The sequence below is a fragment of the Cydia splendana genome, chromosome 3 (assembly GCF_910591565.1).
Source record: "Cydia splendana chromosome 3, ilCydSple1.2, whole genome shotgun sequence".
Taxonomy (NCBI): domain Eukaryota; kingdom Metazoa; phylum Arthropoda; class Insecta; order Lepidoptera; family Tortricidae; genus Cydia; species Cydia splendana.
In genome coordinates this window covers 20092673-20106577 of record NC_085962.1, presented here as the reverse complement: position 1 = coordinate 20106577, position 13905 = coordinate 20092673, and the positions used below count along the sequence as shown (strand labels likewise).

At 38.1% G+C, this 13905-nt stretch overlaps 1 protein-coding gene across 1 annotated transcript in view; it reads left to right on the top strand.

The window, feature by feature from the left end:
- Positions 1-13905, top strand: part of LOC134789388 (paired mesoderm homeobox protein 2B-like) — a 60666-nt gene that overhangs the window by 20941 nt on the left and 25820 nt on the right. The window contains exon 2 of the mRNA XM_063760020.1: positions 4848-5044. Coding sequence (XP_063616090.1) covers positions 4848-5044 — 197 coding nt within the window. The remainder of the gene's footprint in view (positions 1-4847; positions 5045-13905) is intronic.

The following is a 13905-nucleotide window of genomic DNA, read 5'->3' as shown; positions in this document are numbered from 1 at the left end:
TCACCAGCAGTTTAGCTTCACGACCTTCCAGATGGAAAAACAGCAAGCCAATGACTTGAAAATTTGCCTTGTATAACTGACAAAGCAACCTGCCTGTGTGGTGGGAGTGTAGGAGCGAGGGACGTATATGCTAGAAAAGGGCAATACGACCTACGATAGTGTTGCCACTCTCAATTAGAAATGCAATGGATAGTTGTTTGGTCGGATACCGGATATTCGGCCTGACCGTCGGCCAAATATTCGGTATCCGACCGCCGAATCTTCGGCCGGCGGAACAATAAAAAAAAATAAAAAATCATTTATTTCAGACCTTGGTTCATACACTTACACCAAAAAACTAATTAACTACAAACTAAATTTAACAATACCTACATTTCGGTTTTTAGGTGCGCATTGTGCAGGTTTTAACCTGTTTCGTGGTGAACGTTGGCGCGGACTCATTTCTATTAGTGTCCGACCGAAACATGTTTTTTTGCCGAAACCGAAACCGAAACCGAATGTTCGGCTTTGGCTCTAGTTTCGGCCGAAACCGAAACCGAAACCGAAACTTTTGTAGACTTGTTAAAATCGTTGAAAAAATGTCATAAAACCGCTTTTACACACATATTATGGGGCTGACAACACCCAATGTCCTTGAAATTGATGTTACTTAAGCAGTTTTTTAAGAAAATTACTAGAGTTAGACCAAGATAATTCTGCAACGATTTTGATAACACATGCAGTGCAAGTGTTACTTTAAACGTCAAAACTTCCATGAAATTATGACGTATAAATAACATTTGCACTAGTAGCACTGCGTATGCTATCAAAATCATTGCAGAATTTTCTTGGTCTAACTCTATTCATTCACCAGTCAAGCTAACATGTAGATACAGGGTCAACCAAAAACGCGAGCGCAGCGAGCGCGAAATTTTTTGTTAACAATATCGCAAGGCCGGGTACCGATCTTCACCTGAGGGGCTACCGCGAAAACCGAAATTCGCAAATTGCGGGGATCTTTCTCTTTTACTCCAATGAAGGCGTAATTAGAGTGACAGAGAAAAATGCCCGCAATTTGCGAACTTCGATTTTCGCGGTTATAGCCCTGGGCCTAAAAGTCCGAAGTGCCCCCGTGAGGCGAACTTTCATGCGAAGTCAAAGCCGTGCTTCAGGCTTCAGGATAAGTAGTTAAGCACAGACTCCAACCAATGTCCATTGTATTAAAAAGCGAGACCGCAGGCCGAGCATGGCGCAGCGAGACCAAAGGCTAAGCTGAAGTAGAGGACATGTGGAACACAAACCAATTGTAAATTGAGGTAAAAAGTGAGGCTAAGGTCGAGCATTCGTATGAAAAACTGTACTGGGGACACTTTTAAGGGTTTTTTCTTCGTTTTAATCAATAGTCAGCTGTTCAGCTTCGCAAAATATTAACTATTGAGAAAATCAACTTTGCGGCACTAGTTGAGCGTAGCCTTTAGCCTCGCTTAAAATTTTCCATTAGAGGTAGATAGAAAAATGAGTGAATAAGAGCGAAAAAGACTCGACTCGTGCCGAGCTGATACTCGGCCAACGGCTACGTGCGACAGTGCTATCTCATTCACTCCGATACAATTAGACAGTGTGCGCGTTATAGGTATTGACAGCCTCTTAAGACTGCGTCGACCGTCCAGTGGCGCTCTCATTAGTGGAATTGTGTTTTATAATAAACCAATTAATTTCTGTACCTATACATGAATCAGTATATGTAGGTATGTATTAATATTGTTGTCCTACTTATTCCCCAACTTTTGGTGTTTGTCCGAAGTACCATTTCGTAAGTTTCGGCCCGGCCGAAAGGTTCGGCCGTTTTTTGGCCGAAACCGAAACTACAGCCGAAACATGATTTTTTGGCCGAAACTGGCCGAAACCGAAACCGAAACCGAACCTTCGGTCGGACACTAATTTCTATGTTCGAAATGAGTAGGTACCTACGCGTGCAAGTGAGTGGATGTTTAAATTGTTTTGAAATAATAAACGAGTAATGTACAATATGACCGTGACTGTTTCTTAAATCCAATTTGTTTACTCTGAAATCAAGCAAAGTTACTATCCGGTATCCGGCCGGGTATATTATTCTGAGGTTCCAAATATGGGTACAGTTGTTTAATTGTTGCTTAATTTGGAGATTGACCCCAATTTCATTTCTGATCAAATCGGTCGATTTGATCATCCCGTCTGGACTTCACTTAACAGCCGTAACACATTACCGCGCCGTTCAGGGTCACGGTGCGCCAAACCATAGCCTGATGTCATGTAGGTATGTATAATGTACTTAGTCCAAAATTATGTTATTTATATGCATTAAACGTTAAATCTGAACTAATTCGATTACTATTCTATAGTGAAACACATTCAGCTTGACTAGAAAAAGCGCGGCAAATTTAAAACATGTATAAGTAAAAAGCATTTAACGTTTCAATAGCGCTCAGAGACTTTTATCTCGATATCGTAATTTTCTAGCGACAAATCCATTATCTATACAAAACTGTCGCAAAAATGTTATCGCTTCTATATCGTGGTACAGGATAGGATGGAGCCATATACTTTACTACTTGCTTGCAAGTATCGTAATTAAACAGTGCTAAGTAGTTAAATACGCGCAATGTATTTTTATGTCATAAATAATGTATTTATTTAATGTTAATTTATTATTAATTATAGTATGTATATTGTTTTATCCACAAATATGAATAATTGTAGTTAATTTACCAATAAAACATAATTTATACGGCCACAAATAAAATATTAAATGCTTCTAAAGGCTGTTTGGTTATTTCTACATGGAAACGAAGTAATTTCAAATTATAAAAACATTAACTGAACACCTTATTGCCGCCTGCAGTCACCGCTCGCCGCTCAGCTATCCGCTGTCGTTAATACCACGGCCTTACGTTTTATGACACTGAGTCGCGTCAGGGGAGCGACACTCTTCGGTGCGCTTGCGTTCAGTCGAGTTTTGGAATATTACTGCAAATTTTTGTTGTTTGTTAATTTGTTGGTTATGGTGTCGACTTTTATTGCCCTAGTCGCCAAATGATGTTACTAGTGAAATTTTAACCGACACCACACGGTAAATAAGTTTAACAATAATTACTTAATTAAAAATCGAATAAAAACGGTATTTCTAATACATAACTTATATTTTTTGCTATTCAATTAAAGAGTACTAACAAAATCCAAACTCAATTAATTAGTTCAAATATTTTAAGGTTTGCTTTTCCTGCTCGGCCTTGCGTCGCAAGGTGCCCGGTACCACTGTATTGCAGCAATAACTAGAAATGCTTCCTTTGGGGAACATTAGCAACTGTCGTTTTTGATAATTACATTTTAGTGGTGAGGGGTGGTACTTAAATTACCGCTATTGAAATTCTAAATGGTTTAAACTTATAGGCGCGAAGATTTGATTTCCCTAAGAAAATTTTAATTTCGCGTCTTTTTCTGCTATCATATTGGGTGTGTCAGTATAATAGCCCTATATAATTGGCCTATTATTGTATTAAATTTAACGCGCACGCAAAGACGGAAAGCCTGCAATTACGTAAAATTAACTTTCTTATTTACAGCACTCTTGCCCAGATTAAAGCTGATAATTAGTTCGAATCTAGTCTCCCATATTTTTTACGTTCACTGGTACATATGTTTTGACCGAGTAAATAGTAAATATACTAAATACTTTTTTAAATATTCGCGCTCGGGGCGATGGAAGTTTCATCGTTCCGTCGCCCCGCTCCATGCAACGACCAATCGCGTTAGCTCGCTGGCTCGTGCGCGGCAACTTTAAAGCAACGATAACGTTTTTGATGGTTTTTTGTGTTACGAATCATATTTCAAGCCGATTTTAACAGTATTCGACGAAAGAGAACTCATAATAAAAATCCCATATGATATTGATCTATTACCATTTTTAACCAGGCAATTAATGCACAACCCCATAAAACCTACCATACGGTATTATTTAGTGTACGATTATATTGCAACGCTTGTACTTATTGTAATTTGGAAATAATGAGAGAAAAAATAGCCTATTACCATTTTTGAGGACGGAAATATACTGAATTTAATAATAACCGTAGGTTACTTACTTTAAATGTAGGATACAGAATTATTTTTTGTGTGATTCATGCTTAATGTCATAAAGCAAATATTTCTCTATGAGTATAAATTTAAAAAATGTTATTAATATTTTTTACAAACTTTCTGTGATTTTTTATATTTTTAATTTTTTTTTTAAATACCTAAATGTAATATATTTATTTGGATTATGTGTCGACGTAATCACTAGATTTATTATCTGTCCCATACACCGAAAATTTCAGCTATTACTAATTATTTCCATTCCGCCATACTAGCCGAGCGTACCTTTCTTGGCCTATAATTGTTTTATATTCCGAGCGGAATCCATATTGTCCCTAATAAAAATGTTCTGGCCTTTTTGTGGAACTGAATGAGTAATAATGATTATAAAGTACAGTCTCGGAATTTGAAGGTTACTTTTGAACCTTAATTCCATTAGATATAATCGAATAGTGACAAACATTCAAAATCCGTGACTGTACTTACAACGTATTATGAAATCGATTAAATAAAAACAAAATAGATATACTGGTGTAGGAAAAAAATAGCTTCTAGTCCTAGTAAGTATTAAACCTGCAGCAGCAAAACCATATACCCAAAATACCCAGTTTCTTCGATTTTTTTTCTGAATGCCAAACATCGTTGCAGGGACCTAAATCATCTTACGACTTATCATTATCACTTGACATGAAAGTGTCAATTTTAATGAAAATCCCATAATACTTACTATACTTCAAACTCTGTGCTTGTTCCAGCGGGATTACCATACAAAGTATACGGCGGGCACGAAGGTTCCCTGACGGAGAAGAGGAAACAGCGGCGGATCAGGACTACCTTCACGTCCGCGCAGCTCAAGGAGCTCGAGCGGGCGTTCCAGGAGACGCACTACCCCGACATCTACACGCGGGAGGAGATCGCCATGAAGATAGACCTCACGGAGGCCAGGGTCCAGGTTAGTGCACACTTACATCTCTTTATAATATTTTTCAAACTGGAAGGGTACCATGATGTCATCTCCATACAATGTACCTATACCTAACCTAAAAATGCCAAATGTCGCAAAATTGTATTGAATTTTTTCGTAAATCATTTATTTACATACAATATATATACAGTGGTACTACTGAACGAAATTAATAACTAGCTTAAATCTATTGAATTGACATCTATAATCGCAGTTTGAAAAATATTATACACAGGTAGGTACTTAAATTTGCGTATTATTGTTAATATTCATGAGACAATTTTATGTGAGACATGAGAGTTTATTTGTATGTCTTTCCCATCACGGAACAATGGTGTTCCGGACCTTTGGGAGGCATGCGCGGAGCCGAAGCCAACACGTAGAGGCCCTTTTGACACTTTAATGAAATGTAAGGGGTACACCGAGCGGATGCTGCCCTTGCCCGTGTCATGGGACGCACGCAGAGGCAGCACCCGCTAGGGTGTAAGGGCTATTGAGAGTTGATGGAATCTAAAATGAACTAGGTTATTGGGTGAAAGCGATGGACTAAGTACTGAGCTATGGGGTAAAAAAACCGGACGCCTGCCTAATAAAACGGTATGCAATTTTATTTCCGGCAGACGGTGACTCGCCCTCACAAGATGGGCCCCCACAAAAAGCGACATCTAGGATGGCTCAAGGGCAACACCGGTGTGAGCGGCTCAGGGGTGTCGAGAGGTGTGCGCCGCTTTCTACCCAGTGGCTGTTAACAGCCACTGTGCCAACTCGCGTCTTATGCATATTTCACTTCCACCCCTGGAGCTTATAGCTCTAACGACTCCACTCTGGCCGGCCGGCTAAGGCAAGCCAGAGGCAGAGAATCCTGTCCCACCCACCCTCCTTGCGGGTAACAGAACTCTCCAGGAGCACTCGGGTACGTGAGGTCGCTAATCCCCAACAGCTCGCCACAAGCTGCCCTGCGTTGACTGATTGCACTGGTAAAACCAGCGGGCGATGGGGTCGTCACATCCCTACGCCCTTAGAGTTTATTTATTATTATTTTTTTTATTTATTTACACAAAAGGTACATGCTCGTAAACAAAATTTACAATATCGCCAAACTGTAACCAGTTTGTTGGCGAATGAAGCGCTCACTTAACTAATCGAATCATGCACCTAAACAAAACAATTAGTAACTTAAACAATAGGTAATCCTTATTATAATATAAAAAAACTAACATGCATAGATGCCTAACAAGTCTTCACATTGTCTCAAAGTTTAATTTTCTAAAAGGTATGTTTTATGTTTATGTGACAGTAGGTACCCAATTATTTTGTTAAAACAGGTTTGATGCAATTTGAATACGTGATGAAAAACACAGTGGTGTTAAGTGTCATTGGAACTATTGATTATTTTCTTTTTTATCACTTTAAATGCTTTAATTAAATGCCAACACGTAACCATATCAGATGAATGTAGCTTTTCCTAATTCTAACACATTAATTTTGGTACATTCAAGGGGTTTGATGCGATTATATTGAATTTCAAAAGTGATCATGCTTTTAAATATACCGCAGTGACAAAAAAATATAGTAGAGTCAATAATTTGTATTTAGATTAATTGTTATTTTAAGTGGTTTTTTTTGACATGTTTTTGTACCTTAGGTATATATAAATAAATATCCTTTAAATATACTAGTTAAGGTCGTTTTTTTGAAGAGTTTTCAGCGATTAATATACCGACGTCAAAGGTAATGTATGGTTAGACACTTTACTAAAGTGATAATGGATTGCTGAACGCATAATCCTCCACACTTATATTTATATGGATCCTTAAATTTATGGGGTATCCATCAAGCAATTTAAATTATTCACCTATTTATTTATACCTGAGTACCTACGCCGAGCTAAATGGCAATGATTTTTATTATCTCTACCCTTAAGCAGTTAACGAGATAAACACACGGTTTAAGGACGATTCCCATCGGGCTGTGTCAATTCGAAAAAAAAACCGTAGCTTTCCCGCATCGTCCGTCACATTTCCACAGTCCAATTAGTGTCCAGTAATTCGGCGGTGTCTGACGCTGACGGCGCGCCTTCGCAAAAAACACGGTACAAACTCTAGCTAATTTCATAATAAGCGCTCATTTTTATGTGAGCGCGGGCGACGTGTGCTCCCTCTGAATGTTTAATGGAATCTGGAATCGGCGAGCGCGGCGTCGCCATGGTTATCTGATCACGTATAAAATGTACAGCCTCTGCACGACAGTCGTTTCGTATTCTGGGGGATGACGCTTAAGACGAAGCCGCCTCTTATTGTGCGGAACGTGTCCCCTTTTTGTCTAATTATTTTTTTATATGTCACCAATTTTTGCTATCCGCAGCTTACAATGCTGCTATTGTACAATAACAACAATCTTACAATAATTTATAAATATTTATCACTCAAACTTTATTTGTTTAGTACTTATATTTATAGTTAGCTATCAGCTAACGTTACATAGAATCATGTTTTTAATCCGTACAATAGTAGTAAAAATCTGACTTCAGAGGCAACGCAAAGACGTTAATAAACAATGAATAAACTTCATCATTACGTAGGTTTAATGCATAGCTAATCAGCGAATATCAAAGATAGGTAACTATTATAAATTCGTATACCTATGTCACATTCATTCTTCCTTGTCTCCCTCTGTTGTGTACACATAAATCGTGCCTTTAAGTATAATGAGAAAACAATTGTACATAAGCGGGTGGCACCCTCGCGCTCATTACGTTAAAAAGTGTATCGGAACGCGGGGCGCCATAAATATCGCGAGCGGTCGCGTAACTCAGCGTATCCCCGCGTAACCCCGCGTACCCGCGTACCCCGATAATTAAAACTCGCCGGAAAATGCGAATACACTTCACATGTAACAATTAAAATGCGAATATACTTTATGTGCAGCAATTAAAATTGTAAACGTAGCCCGCGAACGCTTAAAACATTATTTACGTTAACGGTCGGCGGAAAGTTTTCGTAATGGCTAATTGTGTGCGATGCTAATGTATTCCTGGTTAATGAGAAGTTGGGATGAAAGCAGAGTATATACCTACGAAACGAGAAAATATACTTATATGCATACAATTAAATACACAAATTAACTTGTAAGTATAGGTACTGGGTAATTGAAGTCTAAATATATTCTTTTTTAAAGAATTGAATGATGAATTTAAATGTATGAGCGGGAAGAGTTAACAAAGAATGTAAATTTCAAAAATAAATTGTAAACGGAACAGCGTAACCTAATTCAACACGCGGATCCTGCTCAAATTCATCAGGGGCGGAGCGCAAACAGCGGTCGCCGCGCAGGCGTTGAGCAAACGCACAATTTGTCCAAAACCGAATAAAACAAAAACCAGCCACCTGTTCCGCAGGAGCAAAAGGAATCGCTTGAAAAATGACCAGCTGTTTTTTAATATACGGCGTATTTTTTCCATGCCCACGTTGTCATAGGGACAGGGCAATTTAATCCATCAAGCGGTGCACGCCACGGTCCGAGCCGATAAATTCTGTATTATCATGGGCTATTTTGGTTTTATTGTTATCCCCGCATGGCGAAAGAGATTAGAACGAGAAAATGCGACTATAAGTGTTTATTTGTTTTTTCAATAAATATTTGATATGGGTTGAAATTAAATTTACTCTCTATTATAATAAAAATGTAACACTTAATCGCGTTTTGTTATGTAGAAGAAACACTTTATTTGGAGAACAACAAACACTTTACCTGAGTATACTATATTTGTATTTTATTATATTAAGTTTGTATGCACTTATAAATTCTTATTTCTTGGTAAATTTACTGAAAAAAGAAAATACTTATCTGAGTATATCGCTAATCATGCACATTGATTACCTACGCCAACAAACAATTTTTACTACACATCGGCAAAACTACACTACAGTCTACGACGTTGCTCTACACAGGTAACTTAGCAGTGAATTAGTTATCATTTACGTAAAGAGATATTTGATGTAAGGTAAGGTGGAGTAAGACTGTCACAGGGGTAAGACTATCACTTGTATGGAATCCTCATACTGTTTGTCTTACCCCGAGCAAAATAAACTATGTTAGTCTTACCCCACCTTACATTTGAAAGTTACCAACGCATTATCATATTTATCATGCATAAGCTCCGCATGTCATTGAACATCGATCGTCGTCAAATGCCGCAAATGCGTTATTTTGTGCTAGAACCTAGCAGGCAAGAGTCTGTGGTCACCTGACAAGTGACAGCGGGCAGCCGCGCCCGTGAGCATGCAATAAAGATTGACGCTGCGGCGTCAGGGGCCGCAAAATGTCAATCCAGCGATCTCGATCTTAGGCCCGCCGCTGTGGGAATACCCCGTCTGCCCGGCTCGTGATGTAACCGCCTGAATCTTCCAGCACGTGTTATGATCGTTGCTAATTCATGAGGGTCTGCGGTCTTGGCAGTATTCAGACTTATCTAGTACAATGGCTGCGGAAGATTAAATGAAATGAAATGGTTTCTACAAAGCGCTGTTGAGGAGACTATTAAAATCATTTAAAGGGCGCGTACCTAACTATAGGAAAATTAGTCAATTACCTACCTACATACTTACATAGAGTTAGACCAAGAAAAGTCTGCAACGATTTTGATAGCATACGCAGTACAAGTGTTAATTATACGTCAGAATTGCAAAGAAGTTTGACGTTTAAAATAACACTTGCACTGCGTGCGCTATCAAAATCTTTACAGACTTATCTTGGTCTAACACAACTCGTATGAATTACTGGTTAAACTTTTTAGCGACAGATAGCATTTAAACCTTTACCTATGTATGTGTCAACCTGCGTCGTCATGCATCTATGTTCTGATATTTCGGTACATTTACGTACATATGCCATCTTCATGGAGTCATTATAAATACCCAATTTTCAATAGTAGTGTAGTAATTGTCGAGCAGGCCTTCTATAATCATAACGAGCTAAAAAAAAGTCGTGCTTTAATGTAGGATAAGAGTATACATATCCTGTTGTAGGTACTGTATTTTAGTGTTAATTTGTAAATTATGCATACCTAATTATCTTCATTATGTACATATGTATGTACTTAAGTGTAAAATTTATTGTGACATGTGATATGATAAATATGGTTATGATTATGATTATTTATAAAGCAAAATGTCCATATTAGCTTGAAATCGTTATTTTAATTTTAATTGTTTGGTTATTTGGTACATGGTTGGTCCGTGGGCGGCGACCATTACTACTAGACCCGCTAAGTGATTACCTAATCCACTCGCAGCTAAACGCCGGCAATCAACGCGATTAACTAAGGGTTAACTAAGCCTTTCCATTACCACCCCAATAGTTTCATTTCGATATTGTTTAGGTTAGGACAGCCGAGATAATGGGTTACATTATGGGTAGGTACAACCGCAAGTAGATAATGACATTTACTCGCAATGTTAGTCACGAGAATTTTATTTTTAAATAATATGTTTCTTTGTGTTTGATCTTATATGTTAGTAGGTACCTAAGTAGATTTCGTTGGTTTATGAATGCAGTTAAAATCGTTATCTGAAATGGATGTCATACGTACCTATACGAAACAGAAAAGGCCACATCGTTTCTTCTGTTAAAAAAATTAACTCCAATTAAAAAATTGCAATTTACAATAATATGTATTTCATCCTGTGAAAAAAAGCAACATTTACTTATCATATTCGTTTACTGTTTGACGTCAACGTTATCTTATTATTATTTCCCTTTCAAATTAAGCAATAACAATATTATGGATGCTCCATGTAGCACTGCAATTCAAACACCACAATGGAGCTTTTATTCCGTATAGTTGGGAACAAACATTTGCGGCAAGTGCGTCTAATCAGACGAGAGTCTCGAGCGCGTGCGGGCCGCGTGGCGGCGCGTGCCGGGCACCTGCTGCGCCCGAGTCAGGGGTACTGCCATACTCGCATTTTCAACCCTATTATCTACCCGTACGGTGCAAAATAGAAACAAGGACCGAGAGCCATGTTAAGTGAACACTCATAATTACACGCTATCACGCTTCTTCGACTAGATGAATCGGATACTTTTGGCAATTTGTGCACTTCAGAATATGACTGCGCTCTTGAAACAAGGAATTTAACTTCTGAAATGTTGCCTAAGCCACAGAAAATGCTTACATACACATTAAGAAATCCAAGAACGAAGAAAACAATAAATAAATTATACACTTCCATTTTGGTCTGAAAAGCCCTGTTTTAATAACAATATGGCATCAACTAATTACTTTGAGTAGATGATAATTTTATCGCATTTGTTCCTATTTCATCGACAAATGACTACTCAAATTAATGTTAAATGCTCTATCCAACTAGTTGGATCGATAAATCTAGTAAATCTTTGGAAGCGGGCAATACACAACCAATCACTGTAACTCAACTGTAACTTCTCCTTTCAGTTGATTATTCACCATCAGCAGATAATGAGGTGCATTATGGTTACTAAGATTTTTTTTCCAAAAACATAGAAGTTGATATTTCCATGGGATTATCAGTAACGAAAGGCGTGTCATTGGTGTCGGCGTGGGCTTGGGCGTTCCACGGGGCTTTGCTTTGTCAAACGTGAGATTTTTATTGAAATAGGAATTAAAACTAGACTAGAAAATTACACATAGACGTAGATATTACACCCAAATATGAAGTATTGTATCCAAGGTAAAACAATGAGAGTCATTTTTACGCTTCGTACTCAAAGGGTGGCAATCGGAACGATATTAAATAGTAAATATTGTTTTTTGTTGACTTCAAAATTGCTTGTTTTTTGCAGCTTTTCAAAATTTTTGTAAATTATTAATTTGTTAATCTAAAGTTATTGTAGTTCAACTAGTCAAAAAATCAATTATCCACGAATGTCATAGTTTTCCTGAACTCTCGACGTGTCCCCGACACCGTGGGAGCGCTTGCACGGGCCGCCGCGCCGGCGCACCGTGTCATCCCACGGGACGCTGTCACAGATCCAGCGATAATTCGGCGCGAATCGATTCGCACACGAGGAGATGTTCTCACGTTGATATTACGCCAGTATGATGTAGAAAATAATATAGAACAATGCAAGTACTTACAAGTATTTGTTCTGCAAATAGGGCAGAATTTTTTTGACATTATTGCATTTTTGAGGTCTGACTGCCCTAAACCTAAAGTTAGTACTATAATGCCCTTTCTATAATGGGTCATTTACCTACCGAGATGTTAGTAGAACGTACCTATAAAGAAAATAACTTTTAAAGACAATCTGCCCGATTCGAACTTTAAGATACGTCAATTAATAGATCTAGAAATGATATGGATTAGATCTGTCAGTGTCAAAAGTGACGTTTTTGTTTGAAGAAACGTCACATTTGACAATGACATATCTAATCCATATTGTTTGTAGATCTATTAATTGACGTATCTTAAAGTTCGAATCGGGCCGAATGTCTTATTTAAGTAGGCATATTACATACAATGCGCAATTTAAAATAATACTTACATTGCAGACAACAGATACTGCCGTATTCGAACTTCAAGATATTCACAAGAGACGACACGTACTAGATCCATTCTAGATACGTTATAGTTTAGATATCAACTAGTTCTCTTTTGCAGCACAATTCGGGCAACCAATGTCACTTTTACTTGCTTTTACGTTAGATAGAGTAAGATATCTATTAGATGTGAATTGGATCTCTAAGTCATATCCTGAGGAAATCGTTCAAGAGTATCTCCAGAATCGCGCAAATGTCAAATTAGACAGGTTAAATCTTATAAACATATCGTTATAGTATCTTGGTGTAGTCTGAAAGATATCTAATAGATGTCAATTTCAAAATCCGAATCGGGCCCATAGTCACGATATCTTTACCTATTCCACATTATTTTTCATAATAACCAATTCTTCTTCTTTAGTTATTCACGATAAAGAAGTGCAAATCGTAGCAAGCACTTAAAGTGATTAAAAAACTGCGCGAGTATTCGGAGAGGGGCTCCGCGTGTGTAGACGTCGACGAAGATTGCCGCCCCGCCTTTTGTTTTTCTGTAACCTTTCACATATTTATCATCAGGTACTGAATTGATACATCTAAAAGCGCTGGTGGCTTAGCGGTAAGAGCGTGCGACTTGCAATCCGGAGGTCGCGGGTTCAAACCCCGGCTCGTACCAATGAGTTTTTCGGAACTTATGTACGAAATATCATTTGATATTTACCAGTCGCTTTTCGGTGAAGGAAAACATCGTGAGGAAACCGGACTAATCCCAATAAGGCCTAGGCCCAATAAGGGTTGGAAGGTCAGATGGCAGTCGCTTTCGTAAAAACTAGTGCCTACGTCAAATCATGGGATTAGTTGTCAAGCGGACCCCAGGCTCTCATGAGCCGTGGCAAAATGCCGGGATAACGCGAGGAAGAAGAAGACTGAATTGATACATCTACGATACGATTGCTCACCATTTACATTACTTAATATGATATTATTAGGATATTTGAAGAGTCTAACTTATAAAGAAGACAGTCTAGTCTATTCTATAGGGGCCCACTGATTAACAGTCCGCCGGACGGTATCGGCCTGTCAGTTAGAACAAAATTTTGACAGTTCCGAACAACTGACAGGCCGATACCGTCTGGCGGACTGTTAATGGGCCCCTTAAGACATTTAAAGAGATATCACACTTTTCAATTCAAAGGTCATAAAATTTATTCTTCGTTTATACGGGACAATAAATATAGGTACCTATTTTGTACTACAATGATGACTTGTTTTTATTTATGTTTTCATTCAATTTCGTTATTATTTTACTAAAATACACCGATAGGAAAAAATT